Source organism: Chrysemys picta, chromosome 7 (genome assembly GCF_011386835.1).
Source record: "Chrysemys picta bellii isolate R12L10 chromosome 7, ASM1138683v2, whole genome shotgun sequence".
In the NCBI taxonomy this organism is placed as follows: domain Eukaryota; kingdom Metazoa; phylum Chordata; order Testudines; family Emydidae; genus Chrysemys; species Chrysemys picta.
In genome coordinates this window covers 15,038,710-15,062,699 of record NC_088797.1, presented here as the reverse complement: position 1 = coordinate 15,062,699, position 23,990 = coordinate 15,038,710, and the positions used below count along the sequence as shown (strand labels likewise).

General features: G+C 40.8%; 1 protein-coding gene across 8 annotated transcripts in view; it reads right to left on the bottom strand.

Annotated features, from left to right (window-relative positions):
• The window catches only part of ITPR1 (inositol 1,4,5-trisphosphate receptor type 1), a 256,740-nt gene that overhangs the window by 169,769 nt on the left and 62,981 nt on the right, over nt 1–23,990 (bottom strand). For 7 of the 8 annotated variants that reach the window (XM_065552919.1, XM_065552920.1, XM_065552923.1 and 4 more), the window contains exons 4-6: nt 20,915–20,993; nt 5,100–5,215; nt 1,824–1,910 (exon numbers count right to left, since the gene is read on the bottom strand). In XM_065552919.1, coding sequence (XP_065408991.1) covers nt 1,824–1,910; nt 5,100–5,215; nt 20,915–20,993 — 282 coding nt within the window. The remainder of the gene's footprint in view (nt 1–1,823; nt 1,911–5,099; nt 5,216–20,914; nt 20,994–23,990) is intronic. The other variant, XM_065552926.1, reaches the window with a different exon arrangement.

Below are 23,990 nucleotides of genomic sequence, written 5' to 3'. Positions count from 1 at the left end.
CACACTAATGATAGACAACAGAGAACTGCCTTTGCCAATTATGCTCTATGTTTCAGCAGTCAGATACCAAGGACCATGAGATATTGGTGACAAAACTGTTTTCCTTCAGGGGGATGGGTGAGGCTTCTCTCAAATGGCTGTGCTCATTCTGAGCTGGGAGACTAATGAGGTTAGCTAGGAACAATTCTTCTCTCCCCATGAGGTGCCGTTTTATCCTTTTGTTTCAATATGCCATGAGATATCGTATATAAACCTCAATGCACTGGTGATACAGATCTATAGGATATAATGGACCATCTCGTAGTAGCCCCATTGTCTAGCTTACACATTGATTTGGATTAAACATAGCAGAGTTGAATCTTAACGAAAGCAAGACAATGCTTGTAGCTTTGCATGTTTGGAAGCCTTTTGCTGCCTGTTGGCTCATTATTCACATAAGACAGCAGACACAGATTCAAAGAATGAAAGCTTTACAACCGTTAAAGTTGTCAACATCACAGGTCAAAGCATACAAAATTAATCGCCTTAAATCAAATTTGAATAAGTTCTCTAGCAGCATTTTTCTTACTTTTCCTATCTGTACATTTCAATTATTATCGATGGAAATACATTTTGGTTGGTTTGGGTGTGTATGGTGAAGCCAATGTTTACCAACATTTACTGATACAAATCTAATCCTTCCTCGCCTACTCACAACTACTCTCGGTATGGAGCATTGACTGGTTAGAAATGCTTATTGCAATCTCTTGTTCACCTGAAAAACTGACAGATAGGCCCTCTCTCAGATGAGGACATTGCCACAGACTTTCATCATTCTAATGTTACACTTAGGCTAGATTATTGTAGTGAATTCTTTAAAAGACTCGTCTTGAAGTTGTTCCCAATGCTGTAATAGCTGCAGAACAGGACTGCTTGCCTTCTCATTACAAGAGGAGAGAGAGGAACCCTGTTACCTTTGCTCCCTGCAATCCTACTCTGGCTGATGGTATGGTCAGAGGATACAATTCAAAGTACTTGTTTAGAAAGCTGTAGATCCAAATGCTTACAGTTCTCTTGCTCTACACCTCCACCTGGCAGTTGTGATCAGATGAAGTGGATCTGCTTTCAGTCCCCAGAAGGGATCAGAGAACCCTGAGTTGTTGAATGCTCTACCAGTGGTGGTCCGAAGTCCCGCACTGGCTGCATTTAAGGCATGACAAGGCTTGTCCTTGATTATTATTACAACACTTCCCCAGCATCTTATTCTTGGTGTTTGCGACTCATCACTATTCTTTGCATTCGCTGGGAATCCAATTTCATCAAGTGGGGGGTGACTTGCCTGAGGTCTGCTGCACCAAATCCCTTGTTCAGGGTGGACTATCATTGCATTGGTGGGTTGAGTATTTTGGTTCTTCTGTTTTGCACGGGGTTTACTATATGGTGCTGTACAGCATTTGGGGTATAAAGTGAAGATAAAATGAAAGAAGTTCTACAGAATTGTACACCACTGTGTATTTGCCATCTATCACATGGCCAGGTCAAGGCCAGGCAAATGAATGAAGAGTATTCTAGTTTAAAGCATTCAGATGGTGCTCTTAAAAAGGCAACTTCCATAGCAAGATAAAATGCCTCCATTTTAGAATCTCTCACAGCACACAAAACCATAAATGTAGTTCTTTCTTCAGAGTACCATGCTTCTGGATAACCCTGTCATGGCTTGCAAGACAACACACTGATACCGGAATTCCACTATTTTGAAGTATAATTGTACCTTGGTGGTTCAAGTAAAACCCTACAGAGCTATGTCTTACAGAGTAGAAAGCGTGAACAGGGCCACCGCATACCTGGATAACATTGCCATACTGGATAACCGTTCCCAGCAGTTTCCTGTTTTCAGTCTCATTCTGTTTCTTCTCCAAATCTGCTGCATGCTGAAATTTAAGAAGGAAATTGTGGAGATAGAAAGTGTTGTTATAAACAAACAGTGCTGGCAATTACTTACTGTAATAAAACATCAAGGTACTTCATACAGTTGGAACAAATGTAACCATTTGAAGCTGAGGATCAGATTTCATCCTTTACAATTTTCAGGACGGAAAATGATTGAATCTGTTCTATTTGAACTATACTGAAGTGAAGCAGCAACTCTGAGGAGTCAATGTTTTGACTTCAAACTGACTGAAGCTTTCTGAATAAAACATGAGATGAAAAGTTTCCAAAGGAAACTGAGCCATGACAAAATAGGTAAAAAGGAAAGATGGAAAAGAGGGGGATTCAAGCTGGCAATCCAATCTTCCACCTGCTCAACTTTAATATAAAATAAAGGATGAGGACTAAAGAACTGCAGGTTTGGTCCCCATGTAATCAGGCAGTTTCCAAAAACTTAGATTTTACTTTGCCAAGACAAATCTCCCTCTTCACTCCTCATCCATTAAACCTTTTCATGGTGACCATAGTCATCCTTTTCATTCAATAGGATTCTCTAGACACTTACATACAGCACTGGAAGAAGGGACTGTCTAGTTCTAAACTTCCCAATAAGGGAAAGTTCAGAGTTCATAAAAGTAAGAGATAGGATAGTACTTCCTAGAATCAGGCACAGCACAAAAAACTTCCCTAGATATGCTCTGCTGCAATGCCTTTCAATTTCAAACCTGCTGTATCCATAATTATCTAATCCTGGGACTCTCTTTACCAGACAGACATTTCAACCACATGGAAGCATCCACAAGAAGATCTGAGGAAACCAAACCTGATTTATAACCTAATGCTACCATCCTGTGAAAGCCCTAGTTTGTTACTCTACCGTATTGCTTTCCTCTTGATTTTCATTTTATTTTCAGAGTTGTTTCATGTTGTTTTCAAGACGCCAAGACCAGAGAAAATACAGATTATAGGGAAGAATTCATTTAAATCAGATGTCAGAGGATGATTTTAAATGAGGTATCATGCATTTAGGAAGTCTATGCATCAACTATTTTAGTTCTCAAAACTTCTGCAACCACCCTAGAACTCGCTTGTGCTCAGTTACCTGTAGGCAATGCAATGGGAGACAATAGGCTTCAGCGTATCAAAGAGCAACAGTGAGCCATGTGTTGGTATAAAGAAGCAAAATTATTTTCTAACTCCATGTATCTTAAGTCATTTCTGTTAGAAGATATGCTGAGTAGGACAACTGGCTTTCTCCATGAGCATCTCAAGTGTAACTGTACATTTCAGTACAAACAATATGATGCAGGACAATTTAAAATGCTTAAAGATCTAACATTGGGACTGCTAGATTTCAGATTATTCTACAGTGAAAAGGTTTCTTGAAATTGGATATTAACTTTGGGCCCAGTTCTGCAAGGCCCTGAGAGCCCTCTAGTCCCCAGGACATCAATGGAAGTGGAAGACATGTATCATGCAGAATTGGTCCCTACATTTACATTAATAGAGCAAAGGGATCCATTGCATATAGGTACAAGTGAAGAAACAAGTTAAGTTCAAGTATATTCCAAAAGCTTAAAGTGAACAGACAACACTGCATATGTCAACACACTGGAAAGAACAAATTTTATTTACTGACCACTAGATGTCAGCTTTTCAAATAGCACTGATGTTTGATACCAGTCAAAGTCAAGTGTCCCAGATTTCTAAATCCCTTAAATGGTATTAACTTAAAATAACCTGACCTCAGCATTGGGTTCTCCAGAGTAGTCGATAATAAATTCCAACAGTGGACAAATACAAGCCAAAAATGGCAAGTGATTAAGTATAAATCATGGGTCACTAATGTTTCATTAAAGATGACCATGAACTGATCAAAAAACAGAGCAGAAAATGGAAGGCACCAGTTGAACATAGATATTTTTTGCCCTGCAACAATATTAGGACAATAGAATTGTTCCAGTACCTTCTGTGCTTTCATTACATGTTTAAATTGACACAAGTGCCCATGAGTTTCATACAGTCGGGAGCGAACTAAGTTATGGACTATGAATCAAATGCGCACACAGGACCAAATTCTACCCTTCAGTGAAATTGAGTGGGTTTAAAAGATGACAATTTTGCACACGCCCTGTACTTTACCCAGCATGTAATGGTGATTCAAAATGAGCCATTAAATCTTTCTTCATTTATACTGGAATAGTAAAATTTGGCTATTTACTGTGTAAATGTTTCTTCGCTGTGATTTATCATTGAGAGACTACCCGGTTCACTTGACAGGGGAATTGAGACTGACCACAACGGGACTTTGGCCTGTTTCAAAAGAATAGAATCAGGGCTTAAGTATCTGAATTGATTATATTAAAAAGAAAGAAAATCAATTATGGCACAAAAGTGACAGCCCACAGTTACCTAGCACCATTGCAAGGGTTTTTCTCTCCCTCTACACTACTGACAGTTTAGGACATATCATCTATTTGTTTACTTTGTGGGCTTTAGAAAAATAATCAGCAGCATTTGTTACTTTATACTTACAGCTGACTTCTATTCTTGTGATTATTTAGTTTGGGAGTGGGGTGGGATACTTGTAAAGTTGTTTGTAGAGTTAATACTTCACAAGCATAGCTTTAAGAAAAAATTGAGGCAAACACTTGGTCTTTGTGCAACAAAGGAGTAGGGCCAACATATGGCTTTCTGCAAGTGATATTTTCCTACAGGGGTGCTTTATAGTTTAGAGTACTGTAGGCTTAACACGGGCTTTGACAGACTAAAAATATTTGGACTTGTAATTTTAATGTGAAGTGCTCCAGCCATATAATTTTAAGGTAAATATAGTTTATTTAGCACTAAAGCGGATGCTGTCAACATACAGTAGTTAAATTACTCAAAGCAATTTCTTAGAAATTTAAAACTGAAAACTGTTCTCTTACCAGGTTTTAACTGCTGAATACACATGCAAGCTTGTTTCAGTAAGGGCAGCCATCACAGATAATTAAATTAGATAAAAGTTTGAAAACACATATGGGAGATGAAATCTGGGGCCTAACAACACAGGGGACTGGATCTCATTAATCTTCTGTAGCAATACACACATGAGTAGTCCCACTCAACTTAATGGGCCAGATCCTCGGGTGGTGTAAATTACCATAGCTCCATTGACTTCACTGCAGCCTACCAACGTTAATACTTACATGTAGTTTATTGAGTAGCACTGCATCTGTAGTGCTGTTAGCTCCTGGTTTTGCTGCTTTCCAGAACTGCTTCTGTGCAGAGTACCGGTTCATAGGGCATAGCTTAAACAGGCAATCTACAAAAATATAGGAAATAAATAGAGAGACTGCTTTAGCCATTCAGAATTATCCATTTTTCCCCCTTTAACTTTTAATATTGTCCAAACATTTCAGCTACAGGGAAAGGTTTACAAAACAGATTCCAGGAAAGATCTAAATCTCAGACTGCGATGCTTTTTTGGGTGACAGCAATATTGCCCCATGAATGGTTTAAAAAATAAAAAATAAAAATGGTGCTGCCAGATTTGTAAAGCAAGACCAGAGAAAGCTGAAACTTAACCAATTCCTGCCAAAAATGCTACCTTGTGAAAAGGGGAATTTCAGTCAGTGGTTCAACTAGGTAAAGTTTCTCAAGCTTTTCCAATGCAAATAGGCAGACAAGTCTTCAGAATCAACATATTTAAACATTCACAATAATAACCTCCTCTCCATAACAGGACTTTTGATCTTGGATCAAAAAATGCTTTCCAACGGTGGATAAGTTTCATTATCCATACTGCACAGCTTGGGCAACTGAAGCAAAAAAGACAAGTAAAGTGACATTTCCAAGGTCACACAGCACGTCAGCAGTAGACTCGGTCCCCTGCCTTGTCTTCTTGACCACGGCATGGAAAAAAAGTGTGTCAGTCTAGTTATTCCGAGTGTAACATTCCTAGCGAAGCACTGGTACCTGGGCACCAAAGCAAGAAACTTGCGGATCATACAGGAGAAGTATCTTTTACTAATTTCCTAGACACTGTTTAGAAAACATTTTGCCTTGCAAAAACTGGGTTTGACAGCTGATTAGCCATGTTACAAATAAGTTTCTATATTAATGAGAAGCTAACTGATCAGTAAAAGAACTAAATTAGCTGCACTTTTTTCTCTTGTCAGTTGCTTAGCAACTGACAATGCAAAAATTAAATTAAGCTATTCAAATTTAGTGCCTGAAGTAAAGTGACAGAAGTTTAATAGCCAAATGCAAAGACAGGTGTTCTGGACATCTCTGACAATTATGTGGAAATAAAAATGAGGCTGCTAGTTATATAATGATTTTTTAAAGGCAACCATTGTATTCATACAGAAGAGTAATGGAATTGGAAAGCTAGATAGTTAAGGGAATACCCATTTTAGAGTCTATTCTCTAGACTGTAGAGTCTATTTCCACAGGGAAACCTAATGGAATATGTGAGCTAATCCCCTGGAGAAAGAAGATAAACCAACTGCAAGTTTAGTCATTTAACTTCATTTGAGATATTTTATAGCCACTGCAGATACAACACCTGGATGAAATTAATAGGAAACTTCAAGAAACACAGAGAACTAGTAGCACAAGTGGAGGGCAACACAATGAACCCAATTTTCAGAACTAGGCTGGAACAAGGTACACACTAGGTGGCCAAATGGTGGTTCATTAGAATAAGAAATGAAGTAGAGTCATATTGAGCTAATTTGGGGATATGCGCTGATATGGGCACTAGAAAGGACTCAAGTACATCAATTCATAGGGCCACTTAACTACTGATTCATAGCCTTCAGATGCATAACAAATGTGAGAAATGCAGTGTGCCCTAAGCTTTCAAGTTATGTTCTTTCCCAGAGAGTTGCATTTTTAATTTACATAAAAATGATTCATGGAGTTTGACAGCAGAGAACAGGATTTAAAAGCCATTGTAAGTTGGTACTTTCAACTAAAACTATGCATTGTAAGCAACACACCTGTAATAAGAATTTCTATTTCTGCTTAAGCCACCAGTTCACACAGTGCCAGCAATTAACACACAGCATTGCACAGCAGAATTAATCACACACTGTCTTTAGTCACAGAATAAGTGCATTTCCGAAGCAGAAGTGTTGTATTTTGAAGTCAAGCTGAACTTTAAAATGGATGTCAGCAAAATAAATCCCTCAGTAGTGTTTTCTTTTTCTTAAAAGAAACATTTGACCTTGACCACTGAAATAGAAACACATGATGCAATGGAGGGAAAAATAATGCAAAATATGCCCACATTCTGTCTCTATTTAAAAAGCTAGAAATCTAAAGCAAACATTAAAAGCACTTGACCCTCTATTTGAATATTTGTTTTGTGAAATCTAATTCTTAAGTGCTTGAGGTAAACATAGCCTTATTTGCTGACCACCAGCCAAATACAAAATCATTCTAATATGGATGTATTTTATCCAGGGATTACACCCTGACCTGAATTGATTTTACGGCACTGGGATCTCTAAACTGCATGAGTCTATGAACCTTGAAATTTTATATTTATCTATGTCCTAACTGTCTATCAGTCATGGCTAACAGTACAGAAGAGCAGTTATGATTGTGGCAGTATTCATCACAATGCAATCCATTACAGTACAAGTGTTTGTGGAACATAAAGATCTCAAAACACTTGTCAAACAAGAATTAAAAACCTCAACACTCCTGAAAAGCAGACAATTATATCCATTTTAAAGGTCCACAAATGGAGGCACAAAGAGGCTCCGTCTACACTATGAGCTAGGGGTAGGATTCCCAGCTCATGTAGATATATCCACACTATTTCTCATCTGAGATAGCATGCTAAAAACAGTAGGGTAGCCATAGTAGCATGGGCAGTGGTGGTACGATGCAAGCCACCCTGAGTAAAAACCCACTTGAAGCCTATGGTACATACTCAGAGCTGATAGCACCTGCCACTGCTGCTGCTACCTATGCTGCCATGGCTACACCACTATTTTTAGCATGCAGGCTCACATCAAAGCTAACATGAGTACGCCTATGCAAGCTAGGAATCACACCCCAGCTCCAGATGTTGACATAGCCTGAATTATTGGCAGAAGTCAAAGCAGAATCCTTAGCAGAAATTTCCAGTTTCCTGCCACAGAAAGCCCTCTTTCCCCTTGGATAAATCTTTATCATACTTTGAGTCATTCGGGGGGGGGGGGGGGGGGAAATCTTCTATTAAGCAACCGAACCTGTTATAGTTTTCTGTGCTGGTGACTAAAACAAAGATTGTAATTGACTCAGTGGAAGGGGAGACACTAATTAAGAGGTTGAAGCAGCAAGATTACGGTTTTCCAGGGACTGAGAGTGGAAATTCTCCATATCCAAAAATTCCTTCACAGAGGATACCAACACTGCAAGGGCAATGGGTAAGAGAGTTTTGCATTGTTGCACTCTCTGGTGATGCTTTCCCCCACATTTAGCAATGTCCCCAAAAGATATCATGACCATTCCCAGATATTGACAAAAAGAACAGGAGTACTTGTGGCACTTTAGAGACTAACAAATTATTGACTTCCTCTCACTAGATTACTCTGCTGGCCTTGGTGATAAATATAAATACACACCAAAATTACATTAAAAGAGCAATAAGGTTACAAAATCAAGCACTCAAAATGCCAGAATTAAGGTTTCAGAGTAGCAGCCGTGTAAGTCTGTAGCCGCAAAAAGAACAGGAGTACTTGTGGCATCTTAGAGACTAACATTTATTTGAGCATAAGCTTTCGTGGGCTAAAGCCCACTTCTTTGGATGCATAGCTGTAGCCCACTAAAGCTTATGCTCAAATAAATTTGTTCGTCTCTAAGGTGCCACAAGTACTCCTGTTCTTTTTGCCAGAATTAAGATCACCTGTGCAACCTTAATTCACCTCTCCCCTTTATTCATATGCATCACAATAGTTTTAATTACATGACCACATTCTATTTTTTCCCCGACAGGAGCCCTGCCTCATTCAGTGCTCAGAAAGGATAGCACTTATTTAATGAGCAGCTATTCAGTATTTTGTTTTCTCCTTGTTTAATTTGTTGCTAAAATTTTAGGCATATTAATCCATGTCCGCTCTGAAAACAGAATTATTAATTTCCTAATGGGCCTTTCATTAGCACTCACAGTATCTGAGTTCTTCCCAAATATGTATTTATTTGCACATCATCATCTTCATTTTATACATGTGGAAAGGAGGCACAGAGAGATTAAGGTAAAAACTATTTACTAAATTTGGGTGTCCAATCTGAACTGCCTAGGATCTGATTTTTCAGAGTGAATACTCATCATGATATAGCACTTTGTATGTTCAGAGAACAGCTCCCATTGATTTCAGTTGTGAGCATTCAGCACTTCTGCAAATCAGGCTCTAGAGTCTCAAGTCAGACACTCAGAAAATGAGGACCGTACAATTTGCAACTACCTCTGAAACAACTGATTTAAGCAACCTGACTAGCATCACACAACTGTTTGTCAGCAGGAAAGATAGAATCCAGTTCCCCAGGACAGCATTCAACTGTCTTAACCAGGAGACCATCCTTTTCTCTTCCTGCAATCCCCTACTTCATTCACTGCCCACGCTCCAAGGAGACCCTAATGCACATCTAAATAGAGTGCATCAGGTTGCAGCCCCTCCTCCAGCACCTCTTACTGAGTTCCTGGGTGATTTTTTCCCACACCTCCTGATCCTGGCAGACTATCCCTGGCCCCACAGAGTTGCAGGCCCTCCTTGTCAACCTCCTTCTGGCAATGACCAGATGGCCATCCATCATACCAAGAGGAAGAAGTTAGATTGGAGGCAGAGGGGTACTCTGCGACTGTGGGGCCTATTTCTATTCCCTTGTTCAGTCACATCTACAAGCAAAGTTCCTCTGGGTGGTGTCCATTGACCCCCTTAGACGCCTTCGATGAACAGTGGACGCACTCAGTGGTTCTCTGCTCCATGTGCCCTTCTCGTTACCTCATTTTCACCATAAGACCTTCACTCCCATCCCCGTTTTTTCATTTGTTGTCCCCTGCAATTACTTGTAGCCTAGATTCACTGCCCAACTTCTTTGGTTGAGAGGAAGGGCCTTTAGCTATGAGCAGGCTTAGGCCCATCGTCTCCTGGAACCACAATAGGTACACACCTCCCAAATTCAGCGACAAATGAGGGAACGGTCCTACAGACCACAACAGTCTCCTTCAATACTTAACCCTGACTTATCCCAAAAGCAGCTCCATCCTGTGCACTGAGTAAGGCAGGGGTCCTATGGGAAAAAAAATAGTATGTGATCATGTAATTAGAGACTGTCTTAATGTACATGCACAAAGAGACCAAAGTAAGGTTGCACAGGCAACATTAATTCTGGCATTTCCTAACTTCTGAGTGCTTGACTTTGAGCCTTAATAATATTCTATAAGACAGAGGAATTTTTTTGCACCTAGGGTTTTGAAAAAGCAAACGAAAACAAATTCAATCATAGGACATCATACTGCCACCCAAATGGCTCATCAGCCACGTTGGAACCTTGGATCCATGATGTAGACCTCATCCACTTGAGCTAGGGTTGCCAATTGTCTAATCACACAAACCCAAATGCGCTTGCCCCCACCCACTGCCTCAAGGTCCCTCCGTCACTTGCTCTCCCCATCTTCACTCAATTTCACCAGGCTGGGGTAGGAGTGCAGGAGGGGATGAGGTCTCTGGAAGGAAGTTTGGGTGCAGGAGGGGGATCTGGGCTGGGGTAGGGGTGCAGGATGTAGGCTCCGTCCGGGAGGCGCGTACCTTGGGTGACGGCACTGCGGGTCTAAGGCAGGCTCCCTGCCTGCCCTGGCCCTGTGCTGCTCCCATAAGCGACCAGCACATCCCTGCGGGGAGCAGGGGGTCTACCGTGCCTACAAGCACCGCCCTTGCAGCTCCCATTGGCCGCAGTTCCCGGCCAATGGGAGCTGCGGAGTCGGCGCGGGGCCGCAGGGATGTGCCGTCTGCTTTTGGGAGCGGCATGGATCCAGGGCAGGCAGTGAAGGACCAGTCAGGTTTTAGTGCTAGTGGGCCCAAATGGCATGGATTCTGCTCCCCTGGGTTTCAGTCCATGTCCCTTCCATGAAGATTATGGAAATATTTTAGTTTGGCCCAGGCTGGGTATATATTGGCCCAGGCTGGGTATATATTTACTACCTTGCTCACCATTTTTGCAAATGGCCACAACTACTTTAGGCTTTTAAGGGGCCATCTCTACATATTTGTGTTAATTGTTTGCTTGATTATTTTGAAGTAGAGCACCCAGAACAGTTTGACCAAGGCAAAAGGAAAGTGTTTCATAAGATCCTTTATGTACGATGGATACCCTCCAAAAACTACTGCAACTAAAAACTATTCCTCCCCCTCAAAAAAAATATATATATATCAAAAGCCTTTCAAACAGGAAATCTATGAAATATGAAATACTTGAGTAAGTCAGCTACAGAATTGCTGAGCATTTCATACCAACATAGCTGTTTCCTCATTTCTTGATAAAAATCAATTGAACTCCTATTATAGAGAGTTACTAAAATTAAAAGAAAATTAACAGTTCCCTAGTGAATTTTAACAGTTTCCCTTCACTCTCTTCAGTTCCTGAGGCCAGAGTTTATTCACACTAGCTATTACTGAAAGAACTTTAAATTTGTCTTTTTAAGGAAAAAAAGCTTTAAAAAGGAAAAGGTAGAAAAATTTAAGTTGACAAATCAGAAAGCAACTGTACCGTCTCAAAACTACTGCCTGTGAAATTTTCATAACTTAAATATATAAACAGCATATCAACAGATAAAAAATCCATTTATGTTCAAAACTGAATGAAGATCTCTGAGTGAAAGCGAAGTCTTTTCAAGCAGTGGAGCATGAAGAACAAATGATCAAAACTTATTCACGCTCAGATCAAGTCCATCTTCTCAAAAACCCCAGGTCTGATTACTACATTGTCTACTTCTATACCTCTGCCTTGCTAGACTTGAAATGATTCTATATCAGTCAAGGACCTTCAGAGAACTTAGCATAAAATGGGCTATAGACAAATGCAAAGTATTAATCTTTTATGGATTTCCATGCAGAAAAACCATCTGCTTCCACTGAAAGAATTACTGTCTTTGTCAAGGGAAAACTTGCCTTTTCCCTTGCTGGTTTGGGGTTGCATGCCCCAAAACAAGCTTTTCTATCAAGTAAGGTGGCATCAAAATATTTCAAAAAATGTTTTCTTCCTAGGAGGCATTAAAATAATAAATAAATAAATAAAATGCTCAGCGTCCCAGCCCACTAAAGACAAGGCAATGACTTGAAAAAATTTACGTACAGGCTAGTGGAAGCATATTTATATTCTAAATGATGAGGACCTGCAGTTTAATTCCCCGTGTCACTGCCAGATCACCCAACATTCAGAATTCAATAGTGCTAGATTAATTACATGACAATATATATGAGGGGTTTATGCTGCTCTGAAAACCATGTTATTTAACAGCATGTAGCAGCCAAGTATCTTGCATGGCTTCAGAGCTTTCAACTCGATCTTTTAAAATAAAGGAAGCCACTCAGTAATACATCTCACCAACATATACCCCTCTTCACCACAGTTCAACTGAAAGACTGTATAAAGGATGTCCTGGACACATTTTAATTGTTTTGTACAACTAAGCCAGAGACACCCACAGCGGACACCGAGGAGACACTGGGCAACCAGCCTCATGCCATTTCTCCTCTGCCACAGTTTATGCTCACGGAAGCTGCCACCTAATGTTTTGAAGTCTTACCAGTACAGAAGCCAGCACTGTTAGCATTAGCAACTTTGTTGGATGGTGTATTGGAGCTCAAACGAGCAAGGCAGCAGCAGAGTCAGTTCAAACAATAAGGAAATTTGACACACCTGGGAGATGGTTGGTAAGCGATAACTAGATACGAGCACTACGTAGCCTGGGATGCTCGCTACATTAGCTCAGCAACAGGGCACTGCAAACCAGTGCTAGCAAAAGGCCTTGGCCCTAATCTGATTCCAACGAAAGAGATATCGTGAAATAACTACGAAAATAAACTTCTACTGAAGAACCCAAGGCAGTTGAGTGCGGATCGTGTGTAAATATTTTTACTTCTGAATAAAGGCCACTAGGCATACAAGCAGCAAGCTGGTTTCTGCTTTGACAAGACAGGATCATTTAGTAACCTGAGATACAGCGTGATGTGAGAGAACTCAAACCAGCCCCAAAAGAAAACATGGATAGAAAAAGGGCAAACCACTTGAGTCCCATCACAAGAGAAGGATGGCAAATTAAGGTGATTCGTGCAGCTCCAGATACATAAGCAGATGCAATGTCAGCAGAAGGGAGAACAAGTACTGATCTATTCATACTTGGGGGGGAAAAAAAAAAAATGAGGAGCCCGGTGGCACCTTAAAGACTAACAGATTTATTTGGGCATAAACTTCCGTGGGAAAAAACCCACTTCTGTAATTTTCACTCCATGCATCTGAAGAGTCATTTTTTTACCCATGAAAGCTTATGCCCAAATAAATCTGTTAGTCTTTAAGGTGCCACCGGACTCCTCGTTGTTTTTGTGGATACAGACTAACACGGCTACATACTTGATTCATACTTGAAAAACCTGACAGAGAATCAGACTCAAGGGCAACCAGCTTTCAAGAGGTAGCACCGAAAGGGACACCGAGAAACAGCAAAGTCATCTGAGACTGGTGACTTCATAGTGAGGAACATAAGCTATATAAAGAAACAAAAACACAGCATGTTGCTTGCTGAGAACCAGTACAAAGGATGTTATGATGAGTATGCCAGATACCCTTAAGAACAGACTATGAACAGTGGGAGTTAGTTTACACAAAATCAAATTAGAACAGTCAAAGTGATTCAAGTTAACCCCCCAGCTTCCGGGATCTGGGAAGTCAACCAAAATCAACCATAGATCCTTCTAATGCCCAATGCAAGTGAGGAACAAAGATGGATATTAAAACCAAAAAAATAATTCACAACGACTAATTTGGTGTCTCCTCCTGTGCATAAATTGCTCAAAAAACAACCTACAGTTTTTGTGTTTGTTCACCAAGCTAAATTATTCATTGAAATACCCAATCAAAACATATCAACAACGTATGTTTTTGGCAGAACACAAGGAATCGCATAGTAGATGTTTCATGGACAGATTCCACAACTTCACGTACTTTAATGGACTTTCCTTGGTTTTCATCATCTGTCATCACCTTAACTTTGCCATTTCACAATTCAGGTTGCCCTTCATTACCTAGGCAGTCAAGAATTCTGCTACATAACCGTTTTCATAAATTAGGCCATTCCAAGGCACAAGACACCAGTCTTAAATATGAACCTTGGAACACTGGCCAGCCACAATAAAAGAAAGACAAGATGCAATGGATGTGGTTTAATTAGGCCACAGCTTTATTCATTTACAATATCTGTGAGTAACCTGCAATAAATGTTATGATGCAGGTCACCATCATTTCCATTTACACATAATCGCCAACCTGGTCCCAGCCATCCCGTTGTTGGGCCCTCGCCACCCTCCCCTTGCATAAAGGGAAAAGGGGCTATAAAAGGGGATGGGTGGTCAGCTCCCCGCTGTTCCAGACATAGAAGTTCCAACTTCCCCTTCCTCAATTCCCCTACAAGAAGCTTTCCTTCAAATCTTTTTCCAATTCAACCGTATCCCCCAAATAAGGAGAATATGCACTGGACATCTATCACGAGTTTTACATGTTAAATTGTGACGGTATAACCTAACCGCCTCCCCTCCCCCGCCCCTCTCCACCCCATGGGGTCCAGATCTGCTGTGGGGAAGGTGAGGGAAAAAATACCAACCTACCCTTACTCAGATAATCTGGCAGTGAGTGAAAAATTCCTTCCCAGCCTCCAAGGTAAACGGGGGCTCATGTAATGTCCACAGTAGTCATGAGAAAACCTGCTCCTTGTGTAAATTTCATGGGTGAGTAGGTGCTGTCAGCCCAGTCCCTGTAAAAGAGGACTTCTTGGGGTCTGTATAGGATATAAATCCCCTCCCCCCATTCTTCTGGTCAGCAGGAAGGGCAATGACCCTCCCCGACATGGCACCAGCTGCTTCCTGCCCATCCCTGTGAACTTCCCCCAAATCCCTCTCTTGTCCCAATGTACGTGTGTGTGTGTGTGGGGGGGGGGACTTATAGGGCAACACCCCTTTTCTTCTGGCCAACTGGACAAGGACGCTCCTGCACAGAGGCTGTGGTGAGCACATTCTTTTCTCACCACCTTGGAGGTCTTTTGTTCAATCCATACTGTAGGGTTTGGGGTGGGGGATTATTGACAGGGAGGGGCATTAGCCAATTAGTTTACTTATCATTTCATTTTAATTTTCCACTGTCTGGCCCCTTAGATTCCAGTCTCACATTTAATTCTTTACTTCCTCCACTTTGCTTGCTCTTCTGCTACAGAGCTTTTGCTCACAAGTGCTGCCACTGAATTCTTTAATTAAAAAACACAGCACTGAAGCGGGAGGGTTTATACTGGATGAGGAAAGGGGGGCTGTTACACAGAGGGTATAAGCACAACAACAAAAAAGTAGATCAAATCTCAATTGCAGCCTAATAGCATGTCCCTTTTAAGCAGTTTAAAGAGAGTCTGATTATGTTATTGACAGTCAGAGCTGAAGTAACTGAGCACAGTAATAAAAATTGTGTCTATTTAAGAGTCCTTTGTTGTGAGTCATAAGAAACTAAGATTGGCCACCACTACTAAAAGAATAGTGGAAAACCAAAGGCCAATATTTCCAACAAGTAGCTTAATAGTTCTGTTTTTAAAATACGAATTTGGCCATTACAACAAAATAAAAATAAACAGAGGGAACTCAAACACCTCAGATCATTATAGAAATGGGGAGGGGGGAGGGAGGGAAGGAACTTCTTAAGAGAAGATGAAACTGAATCAGATGCATTAATAACTGGTAAGTCTAACATGACTGTGGTGCACAACATCCTTCCATATGAGAAGTTCTTTAAAGTGCCCCTCATGGTGTCCCAGAAAACAAAACAACCTTCACCTCTCCATGGCTGTGCTGTCCCCCACACTTGTGGCTTATGGCCTTCCTACTTCTTCTTTAAAGGTAACCACATCACTACTCCTGTACCACCACTTCTCCTCTCCTCCACACAGCCCACAAAGGACTTTCAGGTCATAAGAAGTTACACTACCAACACCACAGACGCACCCGATGCTTCACAGGGTGGAGAATACAACATCCGGCAAGACATGTGTGCAGCACAGTTGTCAACAAGTTTATGATAAAAAGATATATCCTATAATCTTGGACAGAGTCAAGCAGCATCATTTGATAGATGCCAGCAGCGCAGAGGAGGAAACGTGCCAGATGTGGACAGTCTTGGCTTAATTTTAGAAGACAACAGCCTGGAGGTGAGTGGAATACAATAATGCTGCTGCACTCCTCTGTGCTATGCTTCCATACAAGGAGCAAAACTAGCACATTCAGTCGAAAATGGGCTGTGTGTTAGACTTGGGAAAGCAACAGGTAGAAAAAACAAAAAATAAGTAGAGCTTTGCCCTTCACCCCACCTCCGATCCCCAGCCAATTCTCTGCTTGAGTTTTCCACAGCCTTCATGGAGGCCCAACTATCTCTCTCAAAAATCTCTCCAGCAACCAGCACTCTTTGGGCTGAGCATGAGAAAATACTCCTGCTGAAACCTATCAGATGCTGCTGCTTGGATACGTCCAAGATCATTTAAGGGTGCAAGCCACTCCCGGTCTCAGGAATGGAGCACCCAAGAGTCCACTAGAGCATGCAAGTAACTAAGACTGGGCCAGCCCCCCCATTATGTAGTTTCAGAGCTAAAAAAAAAAAATTCTTTTGTGTTCCAAAGTGCACAAAGAAGTTTACGTTAAAAAGTATTGACTGTAAACATCAGCCCTGCTGTGCGGTGTCAGCCTAACATGGTTTACACTAAAAAGAGGTCTTCATACCAAGCACTCTTACAATCCACAGCACCCCAGGTTCACAGCCATGAGGAGTTAAATTCTGGCCTCGCTGCAGCTGAAAGTTCTATAGCTTTAGAGATCAAAAACGAAAGTGGAAAATAGTCCCTAAACTAGTTAAACAGCCCCTTCCAGGAACAGCTAAAAGCAATGCTTTACCAAATAAGGCAAGTGAAAGCTAAAAGCCAGAAAAAAAAACAGACCCATGTTGTATCTTTCAAAAAAGTCAGACAGCTGGATAACAGAAATGTGAATGCGCCAGTTTTACTAGAGTGGATTGCAAATGGGAAGAACAAATGTTCAGAAACCATGAACGGAAGCAAGGGCTGCCAAGCAGGGGCCAGAAGGCATTTCTCCCAGGCTGCTGGAGCCTAAGCCATGTTTTCATTAAAGTACAATTTTGTAAAAAATAAATAAATGAAATATATCTCTAGATCAAACAGGAATTAATTCAGGGAAGGCCCATGGCCTGTGTTATGCAAGAGGTCAGACTAGATGACTACAGTGGTCCCTTTGAGTCTTATCAATCTAAACAACGCACCATCATCTTCTGATGTGGGCTATGAGGTTACCAGGGGCTCGCTCCTTTAAGAAGCTGCCAGGAGGTGCTCAGCATCCCAGACGAGACACTCAGCACATCACAGGAGTGAGCCCTAAAAGTCTAAGATGCACTGTGAATCCTGGACTGCCATACATTGACACTGTTGCACAGGATGGTATAAATTTTACTGGACAAGGGAAGTACAATATTAAGATAGAGTTACTTACCGATAGAAATAAATTCTTCCCATTTAAAAACAAGGGATTTCTTGGTTTTTGTTTGTTTAAACATTACAGTAGATTTGGGTAACTTATTTTAGGCTAGGTCTACACTAGAGACCTTACAGCGGCACAGCTGTATCTATGCAGCTGCGCTGCTGTAAGAGCTTTCATATAGCGGCTCCATGTTCACAGGAGAGAGCTCTCCCATTGACATAATTAAACTACCTCAAACGAGCAGTGGTAGATATGTCAGCAAGAGAAATTCTCCCGCCGACATAGCGCTGTGCACACTACCACTTATGCTGGCGAAATTTATGTTGCTTGGCGGGGGTGGAGCAGGTTTCCCCCACACCCCTCATAGACTCAGACTTTAAGGTCAGAAGGGACCATTATGATCATCTAGTCTGACCTCCCGCATAATGCAGGCCACAAAAGCTGACCCACCCACTTTCCCTTAACTCAGCTGTTGAAGTCCCCAGATCGTGATTTAAAGACTTCAAGTCGCAGAGAATCCTACAGCTAGCGACCCCTGCCCCATGCTGCGGAGGAAGGCGAAAAACCTCCAGGGCCTCTGCCAATCTACCCTGGAGGAAAATTCCTTCCCAACCCCAAATATGGCGATCAGTAGAACCCCGAGCATGCAGGCAAGATTCTCCAGCCAGACCCTCATTGACCATTGATACTATTTACCAGCGATGGCACGTTATTGACTAATTGACTAAAATCACGTTATCCCATCAAACCATTCCCTCCATAAACTTATCTAGCTTAATCTTAAAGCCAGAGAGGTCTTTTGCCCCCACTGTTTCCCTTGGAAGGCTGTTCCAAAATTTCACCCCTCTGATGGTTAGAAACCTTCGTCTAATTTCAAGCCTAAACTTCCCCTGAGCAACATAGTTTTGCCGACGTAAGTGGTTGTGTAGATATAGCCTTAGTTTCTCTTTTCTCTTCTACAAGGGGAAAGGAAAGGTATCCAACTACGTTTTTAGCTATCTCAGAGAATAAACAACAAGGTCAGCACCAACATTTTAATTATCAATAGCCCTGGAGAGAATTTTCTTTTCTTTGCTGGCTTTGTTTCCACGTGCCTTGAAAGAGCAATTTGCAAGTGCTCAAAATACATTACAAAACTGATCATTTCCCCCACAACTTCTGGCCAACCCCATTACATAAGTTTCAAGAGCGGCACTGTTTTTTACGTACTCCTGCCTTTTGCAACTAACAGCACAGAGCATTAGTTGCAAATTCTGCTCTTAACGCAGGAGACAATTCTGCTCCTTAACATTTTTTTTCTCCGGCTAACTGTAAGTTCTTCTTGCAAATGTACATTGCACAGTGCAGCTTCTTGGGTCCCTGGGCTTGTGATGGCTGAGAACGTGTTCATGAAAAACGTGGGCCATGGCATCATGCAATATGGATAGTATCATATGCAGAATTCAGAGGTGTAGCAAAAGTCTAGAGGTAACTTTTAAGTGTCAATTTTCTTTTAGCTTCTTTGTCCAACTATTAAGTGAACAAAGTGCCTAATGGTTCCTCTGAGTGCAACAAATTAATGTGACAATGCCCACCTTATTTCCCTGAATCTTCTAGAGTCGAAGCAGAAAGCCAAGAGTGAGTAGTAGTGGATGGTAGCATATGAAGGAGCAAGCAATAGACTTTAAGCTCTTCGATCTATCAATCGGAAGAACAGCATATGTCCAGGGTGAATCTCCTTTAGTGCACCATCAGGAATACACCACCTTTTATACCAAGATACAGTAATTCAGGGGGAAAATCTGCAGGCACAACTTCAACATACAAGTGTCCAATTCTGCAGGCTGGTTATTTCCTAAATGTATTTGCCTTCTAGAAGAACATAATGTTTGCTAACCTTCGAATTAAAAGCCTTATTTTTTGCTGCCTTCTTACATAAAGTGAGTAATCCAGATCAGGTTTATTCCCCTTTCCAGCAGAATTTCATACCTATACATACCATCCTGGCCTTCAAACCCTTTTCTGCAGGCTGCAGAAATAGTCATGTTAGTGTGGTGTTTGAAATCTGCAAGTGGGATGCCACTCAAAAGCAACATTACACAGACAAACAGCCATGTACTGTTACTATCAGATACAAAAATAACTAAAGCTTTATGCCTCCCTTTTTCTTCATCTTGAAAAGCATAGTGGTGGGCAGGACTAAGTGAAAAACATATGGTTATAACCAAAATCTGCTCTTTCAAGCTTTCTTGGTTGCTCTTTGTGCTGCAAAGTGTTACTCTAACGAAACAAAGATTACAACAAGATAGCACAGGACAATCGCATCCTCGGGGGGCATGGATGACCGTTATGTCGTGCTCCCCGTCAGTACTTGGCCCAGGCTGGGGAAGCTAATGATTCAACCCACAGACCAAATTTGGTGATGAATCCTGGTCATGTGCCACCTGAGGCACGTTGCACATACACGAAGAGGAAGTTGCATCCTCTACAGAAAGTGACGTAACTCAATGTACCTTACCCTTTGACCTTCAACATATTACCACTGTGGTACACAGGTTTCTATTTAGTCTCCAATACACTTGCATTTATACACATTGGTAACTTAGGTCTATTTCTTATAAACCGATAGAAGGTAGTGTTTACTCAAGTCACATCCATCTAAATTCATTTTTCATTTGACAAAGCTGGTTCCAACCGTGTTTTAATCCTATTTCCCTAGCCCCAATTTTACACAGAGATCAAGAATTAGCAGTTTCCATTATTTAAAATGATCTTTCAGCTGCTCCACTGACATAATGATAATGTGCCAAATGGTATGCAAGAGAATTGGATTCAGAAACTATGGATAGGCTGCTAGGAGACAGTAGAACCATGCCAGCTGTGCCACTTTCTGAAAACTTCCCAACCAGCACACTGGAGAAGCATTAACAGTGACAACCCCTTTGCACTGTGAATGCCATCTTCCCAGGGAGGGCAGATGCAATAGTAATCTAATAATTCAGAGCAGCACATTCACATCTTTTTCAGCATCCAAAATAAAGCTCTATTTCCCCCACCCCGTGAAACAAATAGCCTGCTCTTGTTTCATTTGCTCCAAAAATCACTGAATTCTATTTTTGGAATGTAACTGCTTGAAAACTCAAGCCTGGGATGCTTCTCTTCCATCACCCAATCCTCTACCCCCAAAATCCACATCAGTATAAATATGAGAAGACTGCATCCACTACTGTACTGTACAACTGATTTACAAAGATCACCTTGTAGAATAAAACAGAGTGGCAGTTCAGACAGACAAAATGATTCCTCTTGTACTGCAGCCTGAAATGGAGAATAACCCTGAAAGAGAAAGTAAGAGTTGGAAACAAAAACAAGAGAAATGATGCTCACGTACTAGGATTTGCCTGGTTTCTCAGAGTTAAAGTAGCAGTTTAAAAAGTGATTGAGGCCCTCCTGTTTGCTCGTAAGCCTACTCAAAGTCCACCAGGACTAAATCAACAGTGACATCTGATAGATCATTTCACCCTTCCTGTGCTAATTTCTGTTCTCTGCCATAAAAAAAAAAAAATTAATAGTGCTTGGCATTGACAGCTAGTAGAACGTTAAATGCCACCATCTGATGCTAGCCCTCCCACAAAGGTTTGAAACAATGCTTTGAATATTCATGTCTCCACTTAAAAAGGAAAACGTCAAAATTACAGATCAGCCTATGACTACCCCCTCCCTTTTTTTAATACCTACGTGTAGAGTCCACATGCTGTAATTTTGGCCTTTAACCCCTTCAGTGTCACCACGTGCTTTTAAAGAAAAGAGAAAAGGAAAGAAAGAGAAGGAAAGCTTTTGCCAGTAACCCACTGCATTAATGAAGAACACCTACACCATTACTGGACTAGGCATGTGAAGATGCAAAAAATCAAGTAATACGTTGAAGCATCCTAGATATTATTGTGGAAAGTAAGCCACTTTAAATGTTAGGCGCTACCTTGGGACAGTTACACATTTGTAGAAAGGGTCCTAATATTGAACTCCATCTGAACAGGACCATAAACATTCATACTGTCTGAAGTCTCAGGTCATGAAGCTTGCCAGATATATTGACTGATGTCCTCCTCAGTCTTCCTGATCTCCAACTTCTATGACCAGTATTCTAATTCTAGTAGACCAGACATTGATATGTACTGAGTGTACCAAAACAAAAACTAAGTGACAAAAGTAGTAAAGATTCAAGTCCATCTATAACTGGAAACATGAAATTTCCATGTACAGGCACGCTGTTTAACTCTGGGTGTGGGTGGGTGGGGGGTTGCAGGAGCAGTAAGAGGCCTGGATACAATGTGCTCACTAACTGTGAAAGTCTAAATAGCTGCACAGTGAGAGCGTGACGCAAGAAGGGGAAGTCACCAGAAGCAATGGCCTACACTTTTCACTCATTTTTCTCTTATTAATGCAAAAGCCTATAAGCCATACCAAGAACAGGACTTTTGTAGGCATCCTAAAAGGAGCAACAACTGCCATTTTTCTTTTCAAATACGTTTCCTGCACATTAGAAATACTGAGGTAGGAGTTCCATGTTTTTTGCTATAGACTCTTCGGAGGACTAGAAACATCACATTAAGCTGAACTCTGAGCTTTCCTAAAACAAAAGGGGACATCCAGTCATACGCAAAAGATACTGGCTTGGTACAGCACACTCCAAGTCACTTTTTTCTTTATTGTTTATTTACGGTTTCACTGTAGGTTTTTCTGGTCATTGGTATATCTGTTTTACACTTAAAACCTCAACCATAATGTTCTAATGAACTATTCTGGGCTTTAATTCCATTAAAGAAAAAAAGAAAAACAGGACAAAAAAAGAGAAAGAGCAACAAACAACAACAACAACAACAACAAAGGATACAATATAAAACCATACTGGAAACATCAACAAATCATTTTATAAAATGAAGGGATTGCTTCAGTTAAAGAGTTAGAAAAGGAAACCCACTTGGGTCATACTTTGCCTTCTGATCTTAGGCATGCTCAAAATGTGTTTCACACTTAAGTGTCATAGCAAGACAGATGTATTGTACATATTTACAACAATTTATAGTAAGATGCTAGAGAGCAAGGAAGTTTTTCAACTAAATAAATCATTGTACAAGATTAAAGCAAGTTCAAAACCAATCTTTTCTTAGGGATCCTAAGTTTGCATGATTCAGCATTTTAAGAAATATTTCTGATGTGCAGACTTCAAAAAACAAACAAACAAACAAACAGAAACCAAACCCACAGTATATCAGGCCTGACCATGGAAAATGGAGCCAGCAATTTAAAGAGAATGCTTCATTTTTCTCTATTCACATCAACTCTGGCTGAGGTCTGTGCTTCAATTTTCATCAACAGACAAGTATAGCTTTTACAGGGTGAAGCACCATTTAAGGTATGGTTCAAAACATTACAAGGGCTCAACATTTAGAGAAACAGATAAACTAGTTACGGAAACTCCTACAGAATTCCCATGCAATAGTTAGTGCTTTACAGCTGTAAGTAGTTAGTGTACAAGCTACCCCATGAGATGCAAATAATCACTCTCTTTTACAACATAGGATAACAAACTTAGTAAGTTTGAGTGATTTGGCCGAAAGTACATCACTAAGAGTCAGGACTAGAAGTCTCAAGTGCCCAGAAACCAGCCCTGTACTCACCCCACTAGATAATCCCCCCCACTGCTAGTTTCAATTTTTTCTGTTAGCATGATTGTGCAAATAAGCTTCCTGTATTTGAAATAGTTCCTTCCACTTAAGATTTCAATGCTACTATCCACCTGTTCAGGTAGGAATTTCTTAGATTGCTTTGGGCTGGGTTACAACATAGCCCCCTGAAGTTATATAAACCTTCATTCTGCACTTGAAAATACTCTAGTTAGTGGGATGCTCAACTACCTCAAAAGATACCTTGTTCCACCGGATAAGATTTGCTTTCCTTATCATATTGTATTTGTACTAATGAAAATATCCAAACTGCTGCAGAACTATGTAAAAGACTTCTCACGTTAACCAGGTGTTGGCTGAGGTTGTACCCATATGCCTCAATGGTTGCTGTATGATTTTTAAACAAAGACATATTGATCAACCAAACGTGGCATATATGGGGATGAGAGTAACATGATTCTTGCAACTCTAATAGGGAAATTTGTACATATTTATTTAGTGTTGTGAAATTTCATAAAGAAACCACTGAGAGGAATGACCAAAAAAGAAGAGGTCTGCATCTCAAGACTTGCAAATTTCCATTTAATATTTTCAAGGGGCCATGCAATGGGGAAAGGACACCTCTCCTGTTCCTTCCTACTACCTC